At 40.8% G+C, this 25,143-nt stretch overlaps 1 protein-coding gene across 1 annotated transcript in view; it reads left to right on the top strand.

The window, feature by feature from the left end:
* Positions 1 to 3,205: 3,205 nt before the first annotated feature.
* STK31 (serine/threonine kinase 31) overlaps positions 3,206 to 25,143 on the top strand; it is a gene marked incomplete at both ends in the record, with an annotated part of 40,020 nt that continues 18,082 nt past the window's right edge. Inside the window, 11 exons of the mRNA XM_082044604.1 lie at positions 3,206 to 3,941; positions 4,032 to 4,084; positions 5,496 to 5,594; positions 6,429 to 6,503; positions 7,252 to 7,410; positions 9,055 to 9,300; positions 10,708 to 10,823; positions 11,750 to 11,918; positions 13,894 to 14,009; positions 14,838 to 14,997; positions 20,777 to 20,899. Coding sequence (XP_081900730.1) covers positions 3,206 to 3,941; positions 4,032 to 4,084; positions 5,496 to 5,594; positions 6,429 to 6,503; positions 7,252 to 7,410; positions 9,055 to 9,300; positions 10,708 to 10,823; positions 11,750 to 11,918; positions 13,894 to 14,009; positions 14,838 to 14,997; positions 20,777 to 20,899 — 2,052 coding nt within the window. The remainder of the gene's footprint in view (positions 3,942 to 4,031; positions 4,085 to 5,495; positions 5,595 to 6,428; positions 6,504 to 7,251; positions 7,411 to 9,054; positions 9,301 to 10,707; positions 10,824 to 11,749; positions 11,919 to 13,893; positions 14,010 to 14,837; positions 14,998 to 20,776; positions 20,900 to 25,143) is intronic.

Below are 25,143 nucleotides of genomic sequence, written 5' to 3'. Positions count from 1 at the left end.
AAGAGTTCAGAGGAGGGTGCCCAGGCTGATGAGGGGTCTGGAGCATAAGTCTGATGAGGAGCGGCTGAGGGAACTGGGGCTGTTCAGCCTGGAGAAAAGGAGGCTGAGGGGAGACCTTATCGCTGTCTATAACCACCTGAAAGGAGGTTGTAGCATGGAGGGTGTTGGTCTCTTCTCCTAAGTAGCAAGTGATAGGATGAGAAGAAATGGCCTCAAGTTGCACCAGGGGAGCTTTAGATTGGATATTAGGTAACATTTCTTCAGATAAAGGGTTGTCAGGCATTGGAACAGGCTGCCCAGGAAGTGGTGGAGTCACCATCCCTGGAGGTGTTTCAAAGCTATAGAGATAAGGTTCTTAGGGACATGGTTTAATGCTAGAGTTAGGTTAGGTTATGGTTGGACTCAATGATCCTGAGGGTCTCTTCCAGTGAAAACAATTCCATGATTCTATGGTTAAGGCCTAACTTTTTTAGTCTCTCTGGAAAGCAGGGAGGTGTAAGTCAGTTTGTCCTTAAACATACTTGAAGATGGCTCATGTCCTGAAGACTTTTCAGGTGGTATATATGGACTGAGACTTTATATCAAGAGCAGGGATTAAAAAAGGCCATTTACCTTAACTCTGAGCTATGCTGCCATCACTACAGATGCCAGTCAGAGAGATTAATCTATTACTTTAATTAAAATGCAGAAAATATCAAAATGTGTAATCAATGCTTTAAAAGTACCTCACCTTTAAATTCTACACTGTGACATACTGCTTTAACTTAAATAAAAACATTAATTTGAGCTCCCTCTCCTGGTCCTAATACGTAATAGTTTCTACAGATACTTGACCTCATAAGTAAATGGGGATTTCACAACAGAATTACAAGAAACAAACAAATGTAAATTCCATTAGCGAAAAAATGGTAAATAAAAATATATATTAAAAAATCAGTCTTCAGAGAGATCATTACAAGCTTAATAGTTGAAGTTTATTCTACTCTCCTATTTATCCCCATAGCTCTATCCATTAGGGGATGCAGTTCCAGAAATGCATGTGTGTATTTCAAAGATGAGGTTTCTCACAGAAAAATAATGTTACAGATAGAGGTTTTAATAGTTACAGAAAACTTGTAGTTAGTGTTTGTTTTATAATGATAACGTTCCTTTTTTACTTTTAGGAAACAGTGTATTGTGCTTTTATTGACATTTTGAGTTAAAAATATTTGTCGGTTTTAAAAGTTAGACAAATTCAGTCTTATTAAACTTTACTTTGATCATCATGAACTGGTTTTATCAAAGTCGATTTAAAAAAAATTGTATTCTATGCTTAAGGTTACCTAAAATTTCCACTTAAATTATACCAAAGTTATTACATTTATTTCATGGTTATTTCTTTTTAGCTGGAAAACAGGTGGGATCATTAAAATATCAGCTGTATTAAGTATTACTTAGGAATTCTGATCATTTTTGGCCCTTTTTGATAACATCAAAGTAAAACAAACTAGTGTTTCTTACTAGGAGGCTTACTTTTCACTTCTTGGTACTCATGTAGTACTTTGCAGATTTTTTATTCATATCTATACATGAAAAAAAGAGGTATGATTTATCTCATAATACTGCTGGCTGTGAAAACTGGACACAGATGTCATGTCTTAAGTGAAATTTTCACCTAACTGAAATGACTCATTTTTATAGTTTAAAAAAAAAAATCATCATTTTGTATGATCAAAATTGCAGCCTCCAATGCTATAGAAAAATCTCTTCATAATTCTATTAAGAAAATTTTTGTAAAGGTAGAAGCAGAGACCAAATGCTAGTAAGTTTGCCATTACCAGTGGTCATTAAATAAGGAGGTTGGTTTAACATGTACTCGTTGATGGTTTGTTTTCCTGAGAGCAGTCGAGAACTTTGGCCATGATATCATGGAACAGATAAGTTATCAGTTCATCTGTATGATTTATTTCTGGGCATACATCTGCCATTCAGCTGGATGCATGATCTGTTTCTGACTCTAATCCAAGGAGTCTGGCACGGGGGAAATGGTTTGTTGTCACACACTGAGGACTCTGGGCTGATGCGTAGGTCTTAGGTGAAACTTCAGTACTTCCCATTTTCTAAAAATATCTGGCTTTCAAATATTTTTTTTCCCATTACTATAACACTCTTAGAGTGTAGAACAGCATTTTTTCACTACTTTTAATCACCCTATGAAAAGGTTTACATGTACTTTGCTTATTTATGATAGGAGAGAGTGGTCAGTGATCCCAAGTGGAGGGCAAAGGGCTCCTTCCCCTTCTGTGTGTCTCTGATACTAAATATGAGATGTGTCTGTCTGAGGTTTGGGAGGAAGGGGAATGTAATGTGTGAATACACTGCCAGTGTGGGATTTGTGCAACTTTGTCAAGTTGTCAGTGTCTTTGCAGCGGGTTGTGTGTATTCAATGGTTTGTAGGTGTGGTGTCTGTATGTCCCTGGAGTCACAGAATCACAGAATGGTTGGGGTTGGAAGGGACCTCTGGAGATCATCTAGTCCAACCCACCTGCTAAATCAGGTTCTCCCAGAGCAGATCACACAGGAATGCGTCCAGGTGGGTTTCAAAGGTCTCCAGAGAAGGAGACTCCACAAGCTCCCTGGGCAGCCTGTTCCAGTGCTCTGGCACCCTCAAAGTAAAAAAAGTCTTTAGTGGTAGTTTAGTTGTAGCCATGTAGCCTAAGGAAAGAGAGAACTTTGCAGTTAGTGATAGTATTTTTTCTTAGTACAAATATAATTTTAAAAACCAACAAAGGCTTTCCAGTCTAAAAGGCCTTACACAGGTGTACCTGTTTGTGTTTTTTTTTTTTTTTAATCACAAAAGACCGTGCTTTTGTCTAGAAGCCTACACTTGCTTTGGATCCCTTACCATTTGCCTTCTCGTAAATTGTTATTTGCTTTACACTGATTTAGCTCTAAATTTACATTCACCATCCCTGTGCAGGTCAGCCCCTGGCTGGGCACTAAGCCCATGTGCTCCTGCAGTCACCTCCTTGGGGAAGTCCCAGACTCAACCATAACACCTCACTTGTGGAACACTGGCACGGCTCTGTCAGTTTTTGTTCTCGTACCAAGTAAGGCAAGAAAATTGCAAATCACAGCACGTGAAACCAAGAGGCGAGCACTGGCACATGGCACAGGCGGAATCGGATCAGAACCTTCAAAGGGTGTGTCGAGGCTGGTGGAGAGGATGTCAGAGTCCCCGGGTTTGTGCTTCACACCCAGGACGAGCACGCACCGACCGCCACTGAACGGCACAGGATCACGGGGTTGTAGCAACAGCCTGGTGCCTGCGAGCTGTCCCGAGCGGGGTCGCTCGGGCCGAGGTCAGGGGCTGCCCGCAGGCGGGAGCGGCGGCCGGGGCACGGCGCAGGCACCTCCCCGCTGCTGCGGCTTCAGGGGAGCGGAGGCACCGCCGGGCCCCGCCCGGGGCCGCATGCGCAGGGCGGGTGGCGGGAGTTGCGGGCGGCAGCGGGAGCACGTGCGGGCGCGGCGGAGCCCATCGCCCCGAGCCGGCCCGGCCGCCGGAGACAGCGGCGGGGCCGCTCGGTGGGCGGGAAGCCTCACCGGACCTCGCTCCCGGGCTCCCCGGGGGGGCACGGTGAGGAGTGGGCTCTGTGCTGCTGGCGGGAAGGGGCGGTCGGTCCGATCCGGTCCGGTTGCTTCCTGGCGTGAAGAAGTGTATTTCAGTAAAGAAGCGGGTGGCTCTGGGTTGTCAGGGGAAGGACCGAGGAGCAGCGCGGGGGCGGCGGTAGGAGAGCGGAACCCGCTGAGCAGCGCACCCCGGGGCCTTCGGGGCCGGGCGGTGTGGGCCCTGCCGGTGCCTCCCCACGCCACGGGCCTGGGGAAAAACGCCCTAATTTCTCTTTTATCTTGTGATGTTTCAGAGCCAGTTGTCATGGATGGAGACACAGAGTATGACAAAGGTAATTCGAGGTGGTTTTCAAACCAAATAAAACACACACATAGTCTTACACTTGAGAATAATTTTTTTTTTTCCTTTCCCCTCACTCAAGTTGAAGATGTCGTGGGCTGCCACGTTGAAGATGCTGTGACATTTTGGGCACAGGTGAATTAAGAGAATATTTGATTGTAACTGAGGTGTTTCATCTTATTTCCCCCCTGCCGAGTTTCTGTAAAAGTCAGAATAAATTACAGCATATGATGTTGGGGGGGGAAAAGTTACTTTTCATTTCAGAATGGTAAGTTTATTGTGTCGTTTTAGACTGAAATCTGTTATTCTTTTCTGAAGCGTCAGAAAGAACTGTTCTTCCATCCATTTGAATTGTAGCTGGGTTTTCTTGAAAAAAAAAGAAAATAAATTGAGGGTTAAAATACTTGCTGAGTGAAAAATGCCGTAGGAGGCAGTCGGAGCCCTGCCAGGGGTGGATCCCCTGTCCTCAATCAGTTGAGCATGTGGAGCAGTGTCCATGAAGCTTGACATGGAGGTGGTTCAGAGATGCTTGGTCCTTTTTTGTGTAGATCTGCAGGAGGATGTTGGAAGAGGGGAGTGAGGAAAAGTAAAAAACCCCAAACAATGAGTGGTTTACATTAATGTGGGAGGGGTGCAGCAGGGAGAGGGGAAAATCCAGAAGAAGTACCAAAACTTGTCTTTTCTATTTGGTCTGCTGGCTAGTTGGTGTGTGCATGTTAATCAGCACCTGTGTAGCTTTGAGACAATTAGAGAAGGTAATGCTGCTTGTCATGTCCCAATAGGGAATTTGGGGAGGGGGACCAAACTTCACTCATTCTGTGTATGGAGCAGCTTCTTCTAAAAGGGATTTTTAGATGTAATAGTCATAGGTAGTTCTCCTTTAGGTTCTTGCCCTGACATTCTGAGTGTCAGTCACAGTGGTTTTAATATTGTAAGGTTAGGAGTGTACTTCTAAGGTTAACACAAAGTTTAGTTGCATTAGTGTTTTCTTTCCTACTCTGAGCTCCGGATCCTTTCCTTTGAATTACGAGTAGAATGTTATCTAACAAATGTCATGTTACTGGAATTTACACAGTTTTACAGTGGTTCAGATACCAAGTTATAACTGGAAAGACTGCTTCTCAGCTAAACCCAAACCCAAGTCTTGCATATAAAGAGAACGAGGGGCGTGCCAGAGCTGTTCCTTTCTTGTATTAAGGAGAGAAAGAAGAACACCACCAAATACATACTAAAATTTGTGAGGATAGATTGATAAGTAAGATCTGCATACTACTAGCAGAAGCTGGTAATGAAACTGTTAAAAAATTCATTGCTAATGATTTATCTGGGATATATTACCTGCCCCTGATCTGTTTCATTAATTTGGGGAAGAAAATGAGAGCAGGCTTACAAATACAACTAAAATAATGAAGATTGAAAGCTTAAGGTGGGGCATCGCTTGTCTCAACAGCAGTGCAACAGTTTTGATTTAATTTGGGGCTGTTGTAAGCCATCATCTATTAAAAGTGACAATTAATAACTTGCACCCTCTCTCCACACTTCTCAGAATGTTGATAGATGTAGTGACCTCGTGAAATTAAGTTGTGCGCTGGCAGAAGCTTGCCCTCGGGCTAATGCAGTTTTTGGCAAACCTGATTTTAGTAAGGTAAGTAGATTGTGTATATGTGGAGTTTGTTTTTCACCCGGATGTAAAAGCCTTAATTCTATGCAACCATTTTCTTAGGTATTTTCTTGGTATTTGATGATGCTGTTGGTTGTAGTCTCTTAAGATCTGTTTAAGAACTGCTGGCTTTCCTAAATATAACACTTACATTTTGTGAGCAAGTTTAAATCTTTCTTCAGACTTAATTTAAATTATGCAACCATAGTTTTTTTAACACTCAGGAAATACTACAAGAGGGTAACATTAGAATGTTCTTAAGAAGATAACAAGGGTGTATTTAATAGCAGTTCTGTGACAAGCATACAAAGAGCAATGGCAGCTTTGGTGTTTGTGTGTGAACTGCTGATGGCAAAGTAAGGCTTAAATAAAATGACTTATCTGAACTATTTGTGTATACAGGTAAATGACCTTCTACGCTCCTGTTGAAAAGGAAGAAAAAGCACCAACAGCAAACCCAGCATGTTTGTGGTGTGACTGGCCTGTTCCTTTGTCGGGCTTACTAAGCTGTCAGTGTCAATAAAATGTAGCAGCACATTAACAGAAAAGCCACAGGAGCCTGCTGTGTAAAATGCTGGTGTTTTTCTAGTTGCAAAATCTTCTTTGAGCTGTTGTTTTTGGAGTAAAGGATTATGTTTTTTAAGCATTAGCATATATTATTTTGAGAGATAAAATATAAAATGCATTACTTTTTTTTCATACTGATGTTGGGATAATTGTAGAAGAATGTGAAAATAGGGTTTGTAATGTATTACAAATATTTTGAGGTATACTTATATTTTCAGAATGCTATTATTGATATTTTTCCCCAATTTCCAGATTTATGGTGGCTGTTTTTCAGAAGATAGATGTTGGTACAGATGTATGGTACAGCAAGTGATCAACAATGAAAAGGCAGGAACCATTTTTTTAAAGTCTTTGATTGTATATCAGTTCTATGTGCAGGATGATAGGAATAAATGCAACTCCTCTTTTTGAAGCTTGCTGTGTAAATGCATTTAAGAACAGTGAATATACATGTGGGATGCGAATTCAGGTGGCCTGTAATTTTGAAAAATGCTGATAAAAAGACTGGCATACGTGGCATACTTGGGAAGTGTGGTTTGTATCTCTTGATAAAGAGACTCACAAGTGGTAGTTGCTGTTAAGCAATGTAATTTAATTTCAAAACATCTGAGTGGGGAAAATGGCAGCGTTCGTGTGACTTGTTAGCACTGATGCAAATGACCTGAGACAGCTGTTAATCAGCATGTAGTGACTGATACAGAAGGCTAGTAGTTCCTATTTAAAGTGATAATTTCTAGACAGGCTGGTTGGCATGGAAACATTAGATTGCATATCTGTCAATTGAAATAAGTCTTCTATAGTGCTTCTCAATTGTAGCCCTTAGATGAAAAAAAATCTGCAAAGATCTATTTTGTTATTTAAAGTTTTGTTGCTAAGCTTTTAGGCAGGTGCCAATAGAAGAGATTTCACTGACCTGGTTCCTTGCTCTGAAGGATGTGTATGTTTTGTCCAGAAGATCCTGATCTCTGCAACATGCACGTGTGTTAAAATGCTTATATTCTAGTAGTTGTCAGTGCATATTTCTGTAGGAGGTTTGTGTAGCCTCTACTGATTAGATTTTATATTATTGTTGCAGTGTCAGGTCTTGTACATTGACTATGGAAATTCTGAGGTTCTGAATAGATCAGACATAGTTGAAATTCCACCAAACTTGCAATCTCCAAGTGTTGCCAAGAAGTACAGACTTTGGGGACTGCAGATACCAACTGATCAGAACTTAAATATGTTTGATCAGGTGAGTAACACATTTTGAAGCATTTAGATGCTGCAATCTGTAACAGATACTGTCATGTATCAGCACAGTGTCACCAAGAGGAGTCTTTGAAGAGCTGGATGTTTAACTGTGAAGGCAGGGCATGCTGGGAACGACTGTCTGGTCTGTTGTCCTGAACATATTCTAGAAACTAAAATGGTTTTGTCAAAAAACATTCAGGTTGTGCTGGGATGTGATTTTTGGAATGTACTTCTACCATCTTCAGAGCTTCAGGTCTATTTCTGACTTTCCTGAATTCTTTCTGGCACTGGGGAAAAAAAATACCTCTGTTTCTTTCCCTTCAGAGGGAAAAATACCTCTACTTGGTCACAGGACCTGTGATAAATTGACTGACGTCTGTGACATGCTTGAATGCCCTTTGTCTCTGTTCAGGACAGAGAAGAGTGGGTGAATGTGAGTGGCAGCAGGAACCCTGTCATCCCTCGCCAGCAATGAACGTGACAGGCTCAGCATCTGAAGCCAACAGTGCTGGTAAAAGCTTTAAGCCCTCTTGAGTGGCACTGGTGGCTGTTGGTCAAGTTTTACTCGTGGCAGTCTGCGTTTCTGAGACACCACGGTGTTAATGGAATGCTGCTTCAAGGCTTGTCGCTGGCACTGCCCCTGCTTCACCTGCCGGTGGCTCGGGAGCAGTAGTTGCCAAGGAGGACGCAGGACGCTGCTGTCCTGTCCCTCTGTCATCCAGAGATCTGCACACCCCTGGTGTTTGGTCTCGTCCCTGTGGTCCTGTTGACATTTCTTAATGTCATTACTTCAGACAGGGGAAAATCTCTGTTCTCAGTTCCCTGGGGTTTGATTTTGTGTAGTGGTGTGGGTGTTGTTTTAAACAGTTCTTGTTGCTTGAGGTAAAGCTTTATTTGCTTGCTCGGTGTAGCTTTCCTGCCCCCAACCCTTCCTTTCTTAATTTTCAGCAAAACCAGCTTGTTTTTAGAAGTGGTGGGGCAAAAAGAAAAAAAAACCCTGCTAGTAAAAGATATCTTTCTCCCAGATGTCTTGTGAAGGTCTTGAGTGCATTCCCCAGTCTTCCAAAGCTGTTATTCTTTGATATTACTGATAAAACGGATAGCTGCCAATTCTGGCATTTCCTGATTTCTAAATGAGTAGTTTCAGTAAGGCAGATTTCCGCAGGGTGAATACACATAATGATTCATTTGTCACTGATCTGTTTCAACTTCTGGACCACTTATTCAAAGACTGTTAAACAATGTAATAATTAAAATATGTTTTTCATTTTATTTTGTATAATAATGTTAAGTTGTTGGTCTAGTATTCTTTAGAGGGCTTGCATAACCTGTTTGCCAGCTTCTGTTGAGAGTTGATGGGACTTTGGACTTCTGTCACTTACCAGTAACACCGAATTATTCAAAACTGAACACTGGGGGAAAACTCTTGGTGCTGAGGTCCAGTCTGGCATTGACAGTGATTAGATCGGGTATAGTTGTACAGATACAGCACTGTTTCAGAATAAATACGTTAAATGTAAACTTTACCTGTGCAGTTCTTTGGGTTTTGATCTTAAACATGTCCTCTTAGAAGAAAGATGACTGATTGCAACTAAAAGCATTCAGAGTGTCCAGTACACAACTTCATTGTATTTTTATTTTATAGGGGAAGAAGTTCTTGAGCAGCCTGGTTTTTGAAAAAGAAATAAGAGTACGCCACAAAGCCAAGCATGAAGATGGTACCATTATAGCCCAGGCAGAATTTGAAAAAACAGATATTGGAGAAGAGGTGGCCAAGGCAGGGTTTGCTGAAAAATGCACATCTCCAGGAAACACAAAAGATGCGCAAGACAGAAACGTAGATGTTGTGCAAAACCAACATCGGAAGATAAAAGTTCCAGTTCCCCTGTGGGTAAACAGGTCTGATCATGCACTGTACAGCATCCCCAGAGGACGCCTTGACCAAGTAGCTGCCAGCGCAAGGAATCACAATATTACCGGAAACCTTATGTTTGGCCCGAAGTAAGGCAGTGGGATGTCATAGGAAACTTTGTCAGAGTGATCTGAGTAGCTTGGTTGCTGGGATGTGGGTACATGAGAAGGTGGAAAGGGAAGGGAGTATCTAAACTACAAAGTTCAGTTCCTGTCATTCCAGCATCAAGTCATGCTAGTACTCAATGGAAGGGAAGTACATGTGAGTCCATGTGTGTGTGCATGACTTCAGACACTAATCTGTAGAAAACTGTTCATTAGTATTGTTGCTGGTTGGATTGCTTGTTGTTTCTCATCTGATTTCCAGATACAGACTGGTTTTAGGTACCTCAATTACAAGATTTTGAAAAAGAGGGGAGGGTAGCATGTAGTCAGCAGAGGAGAAGGTACCAGGAAGCTTAGTTGAGAGTGAAGGCTGCAGGACATCAGGCCTCTAGAAGATTTGGCAGTGATAGATGATGCAATGATGTTTGTTTTAGTACCTGTGATATTTCCAGAGACTGGCCCTTGAGACTTTTTGTAGCTATTGTCTATTTACCTCTATTAACAACTCACTGGACACAAATGTGAAATGTAAAAGTACACTTGCCTAGCAGGACACACGTATTTTGGTGATTTATTTGTGTTGGAATGTAACCATGTATGCTTATAAGAAATAAAGCCAGCAATCACAGTTTGAAGTAAGCTTTAGGAGGGATAACGATGTCTTTGCAGCTTGTAATTACATTGACAAGAGGTGGTGGTAAGTTGGCAGTTACAACAGTTGTTGTCAGAAATCTTTTTAAAGAGACTTGTCCTACAGTTGCTGGGGTTGCCATGGCAACGGGCTGCTGAGAGAAATGTTTGTGGGCGGGAAAGATGGTACTTTGCGATCAGAAAGTTGAGATGGTGTAAGAAGTAATGTTCTCAGGTTTAGAATTTGCTAATGTTCCATAATTTGAACTTTCTCAAAACATTTTAATGAATTACCTGAAGGCACCCCTTTCCACATACCAGAAAGATGCCAAATCTGTTTTACAGTTAAATCATTTAGGCAAGTCTATGCTGTTAACAAATACTATTAGAATATAAAACGAAGTGTTCTTCAAAAAGTCTATAGCAAAGTGCCTCATCCGGAATTATTTTGATATTCTGATATGCTTTGTTTTCTGAGTTATAGATATGCTCTGAATCTGATTTTTAAAAAGCAAGCTGCTTTTTTTTTTCCTTGTGCTCAGTGTTGACATACTTTTGTATACCAAGCTATCCTGACTGGCCTGAGCAGCCAGCAGATTCTCTCTGCCATTTCTGTATGTTCTGGTGTCCTTTAACTTTTTGCATGTCGCAGGCATTTCTGGGATATAGTATGCCCGCGAAGGAAACAGAAGGAAAGAAGTTGGGAGGTAACCAAAACCATGCGGGTGCAGATGAAGGTGATGTGGGGTCCAGTGGAGCTTTGATACCGTACGGTACTGTCGTGCTACACTGAGATGGCTTCACATCACTCTTTTTCTTTATAAAAATAATTTTTAGGGTATAGATCCAAAACATCAACTTTGGCTTGTTTAGGAGATAGAAGATGTGAATTACAATGCACCCTGACTTTTCTGGGTCATTCTAAGGTGTTTTTTGGATGGGAATTAAGAGAAGCTGCTAAATTAATGTATACTGTGATTAAGTTACAAAATATGTACCCATCATTAACCAATTGACATGATAAATGCTTTCTGACCACCTGCAAAACGAGGGGATATTTTTCAAGTTTCAGATCCTTCTGCATGACAGGAGGGAGACAGAAGATAAAGTAATACATTGTTTAGAAGTAGAGCGCTTAGTTTATATTTAACTAATAATTAAGAGGTGTAAGTAAGAAACCAGACAATTAAAACTAACATCATCAATTATTTCTTAGTATAGATGTATGTCAGAATTTTCAAAAATTGTAATGCATATGTAATAATTATGTGAATATAAGCAAACAAAAGCATCCAGTCTTTGGAACACTAACGGAGGATGATCCCCAGTGTTCCCCAGTGCTGATAAAATAAAGAATGCCGCTTAACAGTATAATTGACTCTGCTGTTAAGCTTATTTCTCAGTTTCAGGAAAGACTTTTGAGCTAGTGACTATGTAAACATATAAAGGGTTGTCTTCACATGGTGTATTTTTTTTTTCCTCGGTTTTGTGTAACAGTCTTTGTAAAGACTGGTGTGGAGAGGAAGACAAATTCTGAAGAAGTGAAGTGTGATTTTGTAGGTACTTCTATAGTATTTTTGATGTGGTGTTCTGTAGTCATTACTGAAATTACAGTAACATGAAAGAATGCATATTGTAGTTTGGTGCGTTTGTTTTTATTTTGTAATTAATTCCTCTTCATTCATTTTTAAAAGGGAAAAAACACTTGCTTGTACCTCGGTGCCAGATACCAGCTTGGCCCAAACAAGATCAGGTCAGAAGCTGTCTGACGAGAAAGAAATTCTCAGAAAGGAGAATCTTAATCTCATGCAGAGGCAGAAGGAACTTGAACTGAAGGTTCAAGAGCTGAAATGTGAACTTCAGGTATGTGGAAAAGCAAAGCAGATGCTTAGATGCTTCTCTCCTTGTTGTGTTTCTGTCAGTGTTCCTGTCTTCATGGTTTCATCATACTGCAGTTCATCTGTGTCCTGTTGTTTGGAGTACAGAATGATTAAACTGGTGGAGTGGAGACTTGTCCTGCCCTGGTGTGGGGAGATGGTGTCAGTGTGTGTCCTCACAGGTTCTGCAGCCCAGGTTGGACCCGGGCTCCCTTTGGTGTGTGTGCTGGCTTCTGCCACGCTTGGTGCAACTGCTGCTTTGGGTGTAGGCGTTCAGTTTGAAGGTGGAGTTTTGCACTTTGGGATTAAAAACACGCTTTGTGTATAAGGCTGTTATCCTTGCCTTTTTTTCACTCGCTTAGAGGAAAAAAAACAGCTTTCTGTGTGCTGGGCTGAAAACTCGTAAGCATCACAGAATCATAGCAGCTGCGGAATTTTAGAACTGGATAAAAATGCTTATTTCCTTAATTGCTGCTTCATAGAAAAAATGCTTATGTTTCTTTCCAGGAGAAGCTTATACTGTGACGCACAGTACTTAGTTACTGATAGGCTTAAAAATGCTGTGAATAGTTTGAAGTGTGATAAACAGCAGTAGTAAGTAGAGCTTGTGTGAAAGGATGTTGTGTTTGCACAAATTCAGAAAAATGTTGGGCAAACTCTTATCTCTATAGATACCAAAGGAAAATCTGCCATCGTGTAAATCCCTTTGACACCCCCAAACCTGAACTTGCTCACAGCGATTTCCTTTTTCTTTCTTGCGGAATACAACTCTTCATAACCAGCTTTCCTCTTCAGTTACCTCTACCTAGAACACCTCTGCTGGAACATATACTAACCTGTCATTGCACAGATTCTCCATTAGCTGAGGGTGTGATGTTTGTGCTCTTCTATGCAAAGTAAATTAATAAGCAACAGAATACATGTCTGCAGCTAAGAAAAAGTACTTCAATGCAAGGGGTTATTAGAAGCGTTCCTTGTCTATAGTCTGGTGTTTTTTTTAAAAGCTGTTTTCTGGAAATGTTAGTTACTTTTCAAAAACGTTGAATGCAAGTAAACTGCTTTAAAAGACAAGGTTGTGTATGTTCTTTTATGCAAGAAAATAATTGCTCTTTGCAAAAAACACTATAGGAGTCAGTGTTTTATTCTAGAAGGGTGATGTGTGGTGGTGACTTTGAGGGGTACTTAAAAAAACACCTTGCAGTTGTGAGACTTTGGGTGGTCATTTGTAAATAGAAAACTATTTAAATCCTTCTATGTTTGTGGTTTTAATTTGTGGGTGTATTTTTTTTAATATGTAGCAAGTCTGAAAGGCTAACAACTTTTAAAGACTGTGTTTCATTACCTAAAGTGAAGTTTATAAAAGCATCTCTGTGGTATGAGAGCAAGAGCTTTTAAATTTAGGTTGCCCCTTGAGTGTAGCCTGATGTGTGGGCTTTTTTTGGGTCAAGAATATTCCTTGTAGGAAGGTCAGGATGGTTGTCCATACAGTGAGAGTTGTTGTTTTGCTGCACCATTTTGTGGTGTGATAGTGATGAGAATAAAGAGTTTAATGAGGTCATGGACTTGATTTCCCTGAACTAAGGGGCTGGAAGTTTCCAGCAAGGAAAGAAAAATTTCCATGTTGTCTGAAGACTTGCTAGCAACGGGGGAGTGATTGAAGAAATATACTTGAACACATCACTACTGGAATGAGAGGAAAAAAAGAAGAAACATTAATCTTTAAGAAACTATTAGAGAAAATAAAATTGTTCTCATTGGTTTGTATATCTTTCTAGACATTTTGTTAGTGTTTTAAAGAGGGTCAGCTCCGTGCATGTATGCACGTATTTATGTTTCTCTCTAATTTTCAAAAGTCTAAATTATGGTCTGCATGTTAGTAACCCTGGATGAGCGTTGTGACTGTTGATCTGTCTTTACCTTTCTCTGTTGAATCACTGGTCCAAAAATGATTAATAATTCAGAAAGAGAAGGAAGCATCCAGGAAAACTGCTGAAAGTTTTGAGGAAACCCTACGTACTTACATTGGAACAAAAATGAGAAGTTTGGCTGCTAAGGTGAAGTCATTGAAAGAAGTTAGGTATGTGTTGTTTTTTTTTTCTAAAATAGTACTATTTATCATTGCCCTGTTTATCTCTTGAATTCACGAGTGCGTGTTTGTTTCCCAAAAGTTTAGTTTTGTTTATTTTCGAAGAAAAATGTAGTGTTCTATACAGAGAGGAGTATTCTCCAAAAGCAAGGCTGAAACCTAAGGTTTTTGGAAGCTCACATTGGAATTTGCATTGCCTGTTTCACAGTATTTATCAGATGGCTTCGGTTCACTTCTTCTTCACTGCAGCTGTTGCAAGAAGAGCTTTCAACTCCATCTTCAAGGATGATGCCAATTAGTAAATGCAGCTAGTTGTTCAAAGTTGCAGTGTAGTCAGAGTTCCTTGGGTATCTGTATTGCTGTGAGACCTGTATATCTTTGGGTAGTTCGAATGACTCTTCTAGTTTTAAAAGAAGAGACAAAACTGTAGTGGGAAGACTTGAAACAGAAATGACCATCAGCTCCTTTAAGAAGGAATATATAAATTGCTGTATGTATTTGTGGGAGATGAGTTTAAAAAAACAATACCAAGAGAGGAAATAGGAAAAAAAGAGAAATTAAAATCAGGGGAGATTTTTCCATGTACAGGCTTGTCAATACTGAGGTACAATGAATGTATTCTTGGTCCTTCTTCCTCAAAAAAGGTTTAACAGCTGAATGAGACAAATTGCTGCTGCTGCTACCTTTTGAAAGAAACCAGGCTATTAACATGGCAGGTGCTGTCTCAATTAATATGTTCAAGGGGCTTGAATAGCATTTTTAAACTGTTTGAAGTTTGGAAAAAATCTGGTAAAATGTTGTTTCCTCCTTACAACTCAGGCACATGAATAAGAACACTCATTCTGGAGAGCAGCTCTCAAAAGCCATAAAAGCAGTTACAGAAGGATGTCTCACTGCTCCGTGTTCCTTGGAAAAACTGCAGAAGATTTGGACAGAGTATGACTTGGCCCAGGACAGGATTCAGTTATGCAGAAACGTGGTACGATGGAATTATTTTTTTCTCAAGAGCTATAATTTAACAGCTGTTTACAGAGTGTTTTAGCCTTTGTAGCTGGACAGCATGAGCACAGCCTGGAAATGTCTGCCCTGTGCTTGATAATGTCAGAGGCTTTGCTGCCTTTACTACAACTGATGCGTTTGTGGAGCGTTATTTTTTGTGTTAAACCCAGACTTTTGATGCCATCATTTTGTAAAGAAGTATGTGGAAATCAGAACATGGTAGCTAATAGGTTTCTGTTCTGTAATAATTAGAAACTACTTTATCTGTGCAGCTGCAATATCTGTCTTTAAATCCTTTTGTTAAAGCAGTCTGTCACTACTTAGTGGGTGGATCCCTTATAGTGGTGGCATAAGGAGAGTTGTACGCAAATACAGTTGTATAGGAGGATGGACTTGTATAGGGGAAAGCTGCCATCTAGTGCAACTTCTCAGCAACCACAGATCTGGAAAAGCCTGCCTGGCTGGGTGGGCAAGGCTGTGTCGATAAAGATGATTACGTACTGTGTCTCTTGTGTGGGGTGATGCTGCTTTTGGGAACGGGCAGGTTCTCCTGTGTGAGGCAGGGAAGGGATGGCAGCTGTGCCACAGGGAGGATGCCAGCAAATGTGTTGTGACTGTTTTCAAATATAACATAAAACTTTTTGAACGTGTTTACTTAAGAAGTATTGCCGTATTACATGGAATTTAACAGCTCGTGAAATGGACTAGAAAATAATGAACCATGAGGAGAACCCAAGTCAGTTCTGGTGTTGCTTTTGTGGGGGAATGTATTAAAACATGTATGGCATGGCATGCATTTGATTGCGGTAGGTGAAAGGAAACTCAAATGTTTAAACTTGACAATGATAGGATAAGCATTAATAAGCAGGTGACATTTTAGTGTTGCAGCTTGTATGGGGGAGCAATGTGTAGAAGAACAGCTAAACTGCGAGGTGCCCGGGAGCCAGGGATTCACTGGCACGAGCATTTCTTGGGTGAATTCCTCATCCCACGTGGAATAGCAGCAGTTGCAATTTTCTGGAGATTACGTGGGCTGGCTGAGCTCAAGCGGGTCCGTAAGCCTTGTTGAACAACAGTAAAGCAAAGCTGTCTTAGAATTTGTTTTTACCCCCCTCATCCAGTTTTGCTTTGACTCAGTTAGGGCTGGGGATAGAGGGGGAAAAAAACCTCTTAATGTGGGCATGAATCAGGACAGATACAGATACAGTGGTGTGGCTGGGGAGTTTCAAAATATTCATTCAGTAGAGGAGATGGTTGCTTTGATGTCATTCAGGTGACAGTGTTTATGGGTTGTTTTGTTTTTGGCTTTTTTTTTTTTTTGAGTTGCCAACCTGAGCAGGCAGCATTCTTTCATGAGAAGCATCATGAAAAGAGGTTTCATTCTTGGAGAGCGCTAGAGATTTTTCTGATGGACTGAGTTGTTGGAATATGTTAAGACAGTCTGGGCATTGTCCCCTGTTTCAGTTGTGAATCACTAATGATGTCACATCTGCATGTTGTCTTGTAGTGTGTTACACTGCCAAAATATTTGAAATACTGCTGAAATGAGCTCACAGTGCTGTGCTGCTTCTGGTAGCTCCCCATGTGCTGGTGTAGCTCTCTTTTGTGTTTACAAGGTGTGTCCTCACGCATGGCTTGAAAACTAGTTTTGTTCAGAAATCCACAACACACCCCTGGTTGCCTCCCTGCACATTCTGACTTTGCTCTTGGTTGCCTAAGCTAAGGTGTATGTGAATGGTGGCATGAAATCTTACCACTTTTCAAGAGCATGCTGTTGTTTTAAAAAAAAAAAAATAGAAGAAAGAGAAATCTTGCTATCTGAAGAGGGGAAGTTGTGTCATAGTGTCACCAGTATTTTAAAGGGGGAAAAATGAAGAAGACATGAGTTGTGCTGGATGTCAGGCATCTTCCAGAGTGCCTGAGAGCTGCAAAGGGTATGCAGGTAGGAAGAATTAATTTCATTTTCAAAATGAATTGGTAGCAGCTGGAAGCAGGGCATCTCAAGGCTTTTGTGGAATTTGTCTCAAGCATTTTGAAGACTTCAGTAGGTGAAGGGTACAGAACAAGAGTTTTGGTTGCATTGTGCTAGAGCTACACTGCTGTAAAGGTTGTCCTGTTTCAACGTGCAGTGTAGTGACCTAACATTTTTCCCTGAGAATAATTTTGATTTTTAAAGATCTATTTTATGTGCTGTAACATGCCACAGAATCTTGGCTCTTCTATTTTCAAATACAAAAATGTCCAGGAGGCACACAGTAGAAGGGTGCGCTTGTTATTCTGTCTGTCATCCGTACTTAAGTTATACTGACTGTAGGTAGGCTGGCAAATATTTTTGATAGTGCAACTGACTATGTTGCTGTCACTAACTTTGTTTCTTGCTGAGTTAAAACTAGGTACATGTAAATCCAGTGCACAGGAAGCCCAGTGAACCCAAACAGGTGAATGAGGTAGCTGGCTGTTAAGCTATAGCAGTCTGTTGAACGCTGCTTAGTCTCTCAACCTGGCTGTCAAAAGGGGTTTCACTAAGTTAAATCTTGCTATTCAGAACATTGCCTAAGCAAGGTGCTCTTTCATTAACCTCCCTGGAGCGCTGATGCCCTCTCTCACTGTCACAAGCCTCATCTGTTTGTAAACTCTTGGGTGTGAACGTCTTGTCTTGCTTTTGGAGAACCGAATCCATCTTAAACAAATACCACAGATATGAGTAAACCAAACGAAGTTCGAGTGCAGAGGAAATCACATTATTTCAGTTTTCATTGTTTATGCTTTTGTAGTTGGTTTATACTGGTTTAACTGGGTCTCTCCTGCATACTGTCCCGAAAATGAAGATGAGCAACTAGAGCATTTGTTGTAAGTAAGGTATTTATGTAAATATGTCTTGGAAACATAGGAAAATCATCAGTGAACTGAGGTAGTACTGGGGCATGGTGTGTATGAAAATAACAAAGATGGTTATTCTGGAGTGGAAATGCTTAAAAATATATTCAAAACTAATTATAGAATTTGATGTAAATTGTGTGTCCAAATAGGAAGGTAGTGGTCCTGATAACTTAACCAGCTCTCCTCTGAAATGTTATGGAGAGGATGGCAGCTTTACAGATGAAAAAACAGGAATAATTAGGATTTCCCCTGATTGCAGTGTAGGCAGATACCCATAGTAGTAGGGTGTAATACAAATTCTCACTTTTCAGACATTATAGACAGTGTTTCATGGATGTGTTGCATAATTTGTGGTTTTGATTTAGAAACTTATTGGAGACTGTAGGGTATATATTCAGCATTTTTTGTGGGAAGAATGAAAAAATAATCACGCCGGTATTTAAAAAAGGGGAACTATTCAGTTTCTTATTTTAAAAAGGTGAGCGAGGGTGGGATAAATAGAGCTGTTTAATGAGGATGCTGATACCCGAGCTAGTTTTAGCTATTCCATATACTGCAAAGTAGTAATTTGGACTGAAAGGAGCCAAAACCTGGGGCCAGAAGTAGAAATAGACTCTAAAAATTGATTAGAACTTGTCCATGGAGGGGATTAATGTTTTTTGTCTTGCTTATGAGGTCACTAAATCACACTAAAGCAAGAATGTGTTTATGAGGTGACTGCATTGTACATAACCTGCTCTTGTGGACTTTCGTAAGCTTTGCCATAGTTACCGGAAACAAGATAGTAAGCTAGTGTAGCATTTGGTACGACAGAGTCTGTGGTTGTTCTTGGAGTTGTTTGTTTGTTTGTTTGTTTTTGAGAGAGAGGTATAAGATGGACCAGACACAAAATAAACTGAATTTTGTAGTTTGAGAAGCCTTTAGCCTGTTCTAAAGGAGTTTAAGTTTACTGTTTGCTGTTGTGATGAGCTTATACCTTTGTAAAGCAGACTTAAAATACTGCCTGTGTACTAAATGCTCTCCGAAGTTATTGTTATTTAACAGGCATTAGCTGAGCTGTGATGTTGGAAGGAGACTTGTCCTGTGGCTCCTGAGCTGTCTGGAGTTCCTGGATTGTCGTTTAGTCAGGTGTAGAATGTTAAATGTACTCTAGTGTTTGAACTGTTATTAATTGGAGTTTGGTTGCCTGGCTAAATCTTCTGCTACATCAAGTCTTATTGCTCTAGGTTTTGAAGTAATATTCTGCAGAAATCTTGTCTTATAAAGGAAAGAGGACCCTGTGTCATAAATAGTACTTTTTGTGTAGTGTGATACAGTATTCTTTTGCAAACTAGCTCCTGTCTTATGCAGGAAAACCAGCAGGAAGTCTGTAAAAATTGTGTGTGCTTTTGGTCACCAGAGATGCCCAAAAGGTGCAAAAGTGCCTATTAATTTTTTTGTTGTTGTTCCGTATTTTTAAGTGCTGAAGTGATACGTTGTGCCCACCTTCTGTAGTAGAGCTCAATCCACTGATTTTTATTATCCAACCCACCATTGTCTGGCTGAATTACAACATCAGTCCAATTGATAATCCAAGTTTGAAAGCAGTGTATAGCGGAGTTTGGGGTTTTAGTTAGAGTTTGTCCATCTTTCAGTTTCCAACCATTGGATCTCATTCTGTCTGTTACAGGCAGAAGGTTTCTAGTCTGTCTTCCATGGATACTGATCAACTCCTGATTAAGTCAGCTTCTAAGCATTCACTGGATAAACTAAATTTAAAGACTCTGAGAACCTGTATTTGTGTATACATATTTATATTACAGATATATTTATATTAAATATTGCTTGTTAGTAAGAAGCATTGCACTGTTTGGCTCCATATAAAACTGGTATTAGTGCCATGGTTAACTCTTCTGTTGTTTTCTGTTTCTTGACTGCCTTCCACACTAGACTTTCTAATTTTTTTTTTGGGGGGGGGAGGTGGGGAAGTGAATGAGTGTCAGGACAGGATGTCTTAGCTACTTGAGTCATATTGCTTCTTATATTTTTGGAGATGGATGTAGAATGGAATAGCAAATTTTACAGCAGATCTGTAAAACTGTAGTTTGGTCTTCTATGTTCATATATACTTTCATATTTCTGTGAGCATATTGGGTTAAATCACTGTGAAAAGAACACTGCAAACATGCTTCTGAATAACTTGCTTCATCCATTTTGAAAGGTTTGGTTTTGGTGAGTCTGTTAAGTACATCATCTGATATGAATGCAGGGTTCCTCTCCAATTAGCAGGACTAGTCCTGCCAGTCATCCAAAGGAAACCATTTTATTTTCTAGAAAATTATCTTTAGTTTAATGAACTTAATGCAGATAATCAATAGGGAGTTTACAGATCACGTGTCTTTCCTGCTAGAAGACAAGGAAAAAAAATGGAAAAAGGTTGTGGTTTGTTTTTTTTTTTTTTTTTTTATTCTAGAGTATCCTTCTCAAGCAATAAATCTCTTGCAGTCTGACTTGATGATTGTAATTTGGCTTGTACTCAAGTGTGGATAATCCAAATTCTAATTTTTGTAATAGTATAAAAAACTGCAAGACAACTAGGACATTTTAAGTTTACAGTGGCAGTTAGGACTCCCAGTGTTATTAACAGTCATGCAGAAACTGTTTCTTTAGTTGTCTGATAACGTCATAGTTTTTACACTGTGAAGGATGCTGCATTTGTGCAAGGTGGTCATGTCATAGGGGCAGAGGTTAAAAACAAAATCTGCTTTTTCACTCGTTCCTAGTCAGGGATGTATTGTACTATTCCTACTTTTCAGGGATTAATGCTTTTTTGTATCACTTACACATTGTGTATGTGGCATTTGGGTGTGGGCTGCTGATTTGCTTTTCCTTGTGCATAGGATGAAAGAGATGAACTGATTACCAAGAGAGATGAAGTGCAGCGGAGCTTGTATTCAGCAGTGGAAGAACTAATTTTGGAAGTAGATCAACTGCCCCTCACTGAGCGCTCAAGAACATTACAGGTGAGGAGGTTGCTTTTATCAGTATTGATTCTGAGACACCTGTGGAGGGTGTTTCTTAAATGTTTTATAGTTTGAGATCTCGAGAGCAGTAGATGAAGCTTTAGGTAACGCCTCTGAGTTAAATTGTGCATCTGTAGTTCTCCATGTTACTTGTGATCCTGTCTCCTGTATGTTTTGTTACTAGAGGCAAATTATTATCTAGCTCATGGATTTGAAAGCAGCTTTTCTCTTATGGTTCTGTGTTTGGTGACTGCCAAGGCTTCACAAAGCACACAATATTTAGTAGAAGGCAGGTGTTAACAAAAGAACCTACAATTAAAAAGTCTGTGCAGTTGTCCTGCAGATTGTGGCAGTGGGTTTTATGGTTGAATTATAGACTTTCCTTGTTAAGGTACACTGTGGACTAGTGTAGCAAAGTGTAAAATGTTTAAAGCTGTTTTTGTTTTGTTTTGTTTTCTGGAAGGGTGAGAAATAAACAGTGTAGAAACACATGTTTATATCAAGCTCTCTTTCGCACCCAGCCAAGCCAACAACAGGAAGTGGGGAAGTAGGCAGGGAAATAGGCTCTGTAGAGGCAGTAAGAACTTTTGAAGAGGACTTTATTAGTAGAAATATTACCATGCTGGTGTTTCTGGCCTTTGCTATTAGAAATAGGTTCTTTTCTTCTTTATAACTTCAGATATGTTACTTGCTTTTATTTTGATTGTGCAAGTGTGTGGAGAGGGGAAAAAGGTTGGCAATAGTTTGACATTTGCCTGTACAAATTCCAGAGATGTATTCATTCACACTTGTATGAGATTGGGTTCTTATGAAAAATGAAAGAGATTACAGGCTGCACATAGGTTTGTATAAGGTTGGAACTGCACTAATAAATGGAAGCATTCAGATTTTCGTGGAATTACTTAGTTTCTAATGGAATTATTTTTCAATGTCATTCAAAAAATGTTTTGATACACTTATTTTTTGGTTATAGTCTGATATGTAGATTAGTGTCTAATTAGAAGATATATTGGATGGGTAGGATTTCATGGCTTTCTAGCACTTGAGGCCCTGCGTGGATCCTCCTTCTTCAGACAGAGGAAAGTTGTAGTGTTGTTTTGTTTTGTGGTGTTTTGTTTTGTTGTGTTTTGTGTTTTTTTTTTTTTTTTTTTTTTTTGGTGTGTGTTCAAAGGTTGTGCTGTGCTAATCCACTAGGTGGTAGGCATTAAGCATCTTCTGGGTAATTGTACTGAAGTGACATTTTAATAGTTTTTTGAAAATACTTGAGGGGGAACTGAAATGCTGCTAGGTGTGTTAAGTATTTTGGGCTCTAGCTTGATTGTGTTGGTCATCCTCTCTTGCCTTAGGAGCTAGAAGATAAAAGTAGTTTTCCCAAGCAGCAAAACAGAAATTTTTACCAAATATCAGTGAGAACCTTGATTGCAATTTTATAGAGCTGAAGAGGTTGTGCTATGCCGTCCTAGATAAACAAGTATTTTTCCCGTGTCTCTCAGAAGAACAGGAGTGTGGGAACTAACGCCCCTCTCCCTGAGTTGTGTACTGCAAAACTCTATTACATCACACATCTCTTCTGACTTCTGTTTTATACCTTCCAGTGAGAACTGCTGTTGGCATGAGCCACAGACAAATTCAAACACCTTCAGCCACAGCTGGGTCTGACTCACTAGAATTGGAATAAACAATTGCTGGGCTCCATATTTTCCAAGCAATAATACTGCGTTGGTGAAGAGGAAGGCGAAGAGTGTGGGCATGCACCTAAATTACTCTAAAGCAAGCGAGGGTGTGATCTGGACAGCTGCCAACTGCTCTGTGTTAAGTGTCTGTAAGCATGTTTCTTCTGCCCCAGGCACAGCCTGTAGCAGCTTGTTCTGTGCTTACTTTTCAGGTGAAAACCACCTGAACGACAGCACAGTCATTGGTCCCAGCCAGCATGGGTTCATGAGCGGAAAGTCCTGCTTAACAAACCCAATTTCTTTCTATGACAAGGTTACCCACCTAGTTGACCAAGGGAATCTTTTTGGATTTCAGTGAGGTCTTCGATACTGTCTCTCACAGAATCCTCCTGGACAAGAGGTCCAGCATACAGCTGGATAAACACACAGTACAGTGGGTGAGCAATTGGCTGGCGGGCCGGGCTTAAAGGGTTCTAGTAAATGGGGCTATGTTGGTCTGGCAACCAGTCACTAGCAGGATTCTGCAAGGATCCATCTTAAGGCCAGCACTCTTTAGTATCTTCATAAATGACTTAGAATCAGGATGTGAGGGATTGCTTAGTAAGTTTGCTGATGACACACAATTAGAGGAGCTGCTGACAGTCTTGAGGGCAGAGAGGCCCTGGAGAGGGATCTGGACAAATTGGAGAACTGGACAATCACCAACCACGTGAAGTTCAACAAGGGCAAGTGCCGGATTTTGCACCTGGGACACGGCAACCCTGGCTGTACATACAGACTGGGGAACGACAGACTGGAAAGCAGCTCCACGGAGATGGTTCTGGGGGTTCCTGTCAATGGCAAGTTGAACATGAGGCAACAGTGTGTCCTGGCAGCCAAGAGGTCAACGGTGTCCTGGGTGCATCCAGCACAGCATTGCCAGCCAGGTGAGGGAGGGGATTGTCTCGCTCTGCTCTGCACTGGTGCGGCCTCACCCAGAGCACTGTGTGCAGTTCTGGGTGCCATGGGATAAAGAGGATATAAAGCTACTGGAGAGTGTCCAGAAGAGGGCCAAGAAGTTGGTGAAGGGTTTGGAGGGGAAGCTGTATGAGAAACTGCTAAAGTCACTTGGTTTGTTCAGCCTGGAGGAGACTGAGGGGAGACCTCATGGTGGCTACAGCTTCCTCATGAGGGGAGGGGAGGAGGGGTAGGAGTCGAACTCTTCTGTCTGGTGACCAATGACAGAACCTGAAGGAACGTCAGGTAGATGTGCCAGGGGAGGTTTAGGTTGGACATTAGGAAAAGGTTCTTCTCCCAGAGGGTGGTGGAGCATTGAAACAGGCTCCCCAGGGAGGTGTCACAGCCCCAAGCCTGGCAGTGTTCAAGAAGAGACTGGACAACACCCTCAGACACATGGTGTGAACTGTGGGGCTGTCATGTGCAGGTACAGGAGTTTCACTCAATGATCCTTGTGGGTCCCTTCTGACTCAGGACATTCTGTGTTTTGACTTACCACACTTGGAGAAAGTGCCCAGGACAAGTGCATGTAGGCTGCTGAGCCACCTTCATATGGCAGCTTGCTATTCTTCTGGAGCCTGTTTCTGCATCCATTTGCTGGTGAAGTTGCTTGTGTTTTAGGTAAGAGTGTTTATAGTATGAAAAATAAACAGGTAGAAATAGGGTGTAACTTACTGGATTCTTTCCATGAGGGCAGTCTGTTGGAATGCATGCAGATGCTCTTCTGGTATAGGTAGTGCTGCTGTTTTTATAAGCAGGATGTGATCCTGGATGTGGAGCTGTTACTGGACACTTTTCTCAGTTCTGTCACTCACCTTTGGCTGCTGCTAAATGGGCCAGTTTTTTTTTTCTCCCTCCTTTAGATTGGTCCATTTGAATCTGGCTTCTCCCTTGCCATGCCATTTTCTACCCATGTGTACTCTGGTGTATTAAAATCCAGCTGTTCAAAAAACAATGTGAGAAAAATCTGTTGTGCGCTTGAGTCATTTAGGTAGCCTCCATGAATTTAGCACATACCTACTTTTTGTAGTTGCTTATAGACAAGTGTATTTTTACAAAGCTCATGTCACCTGGCTCAGTTGAAAATCGCTGTTTCAAATGATCTGTTGTACTAAATGAATGCTGTTCATTACAGTAACTATTGCTATTAAACTAGTTTTAGAATTTTATAAAACAGTTTTGATTTTTTTTTTTGTGGCCACTGGCCTCAATTGGAACTTTTGCAGCTTCTGCCACAGTGTGTCTGTGGAGGTGGGCCTGGTTGTGGTGTCATCGTGTAGTTCTGTAAAATTGGACAAGCTCCCATCCTTACCCCACAGCACCTGCAGGCCCCAGCCAGGGGAGTTCATTGCGGCTGCGTTCTGGCGTGTGGTGGTACTGTCGGGTGGTGTGTTTGCCTTTGAGTTACGCTCGGTTTCTCATATAACTTCTGTGTTTTAAGAGTTTGAAGGGCTCCTGACAAGTGGCATCAAGTTCTGTCATCTTGCTTTTTTTATAGTATTGGCTGTTGAGTCTCAAGGGATGCAAAGATGAAAACCTCTCTCAAGAGAAGGAGAGACAGAGTTGGTGTGGTAT

The sequence above is a fragment of the Streptopelia decaocto genome (genome assembly GCF_964273445.1).
Source record: "Streptopelia decaocto genome assembly, chromosome: 2".
NCBI classification, from domain to species: domain Eukaryota; kingdom Metazoa; phylum Chordata; class Aves; order Columbiformes; family Columbidae; genus Streptopelia; species Streptopelia decaocto.
This window is presented reverse-complemented; position numbering and strand designations above follow the sequence as displayed.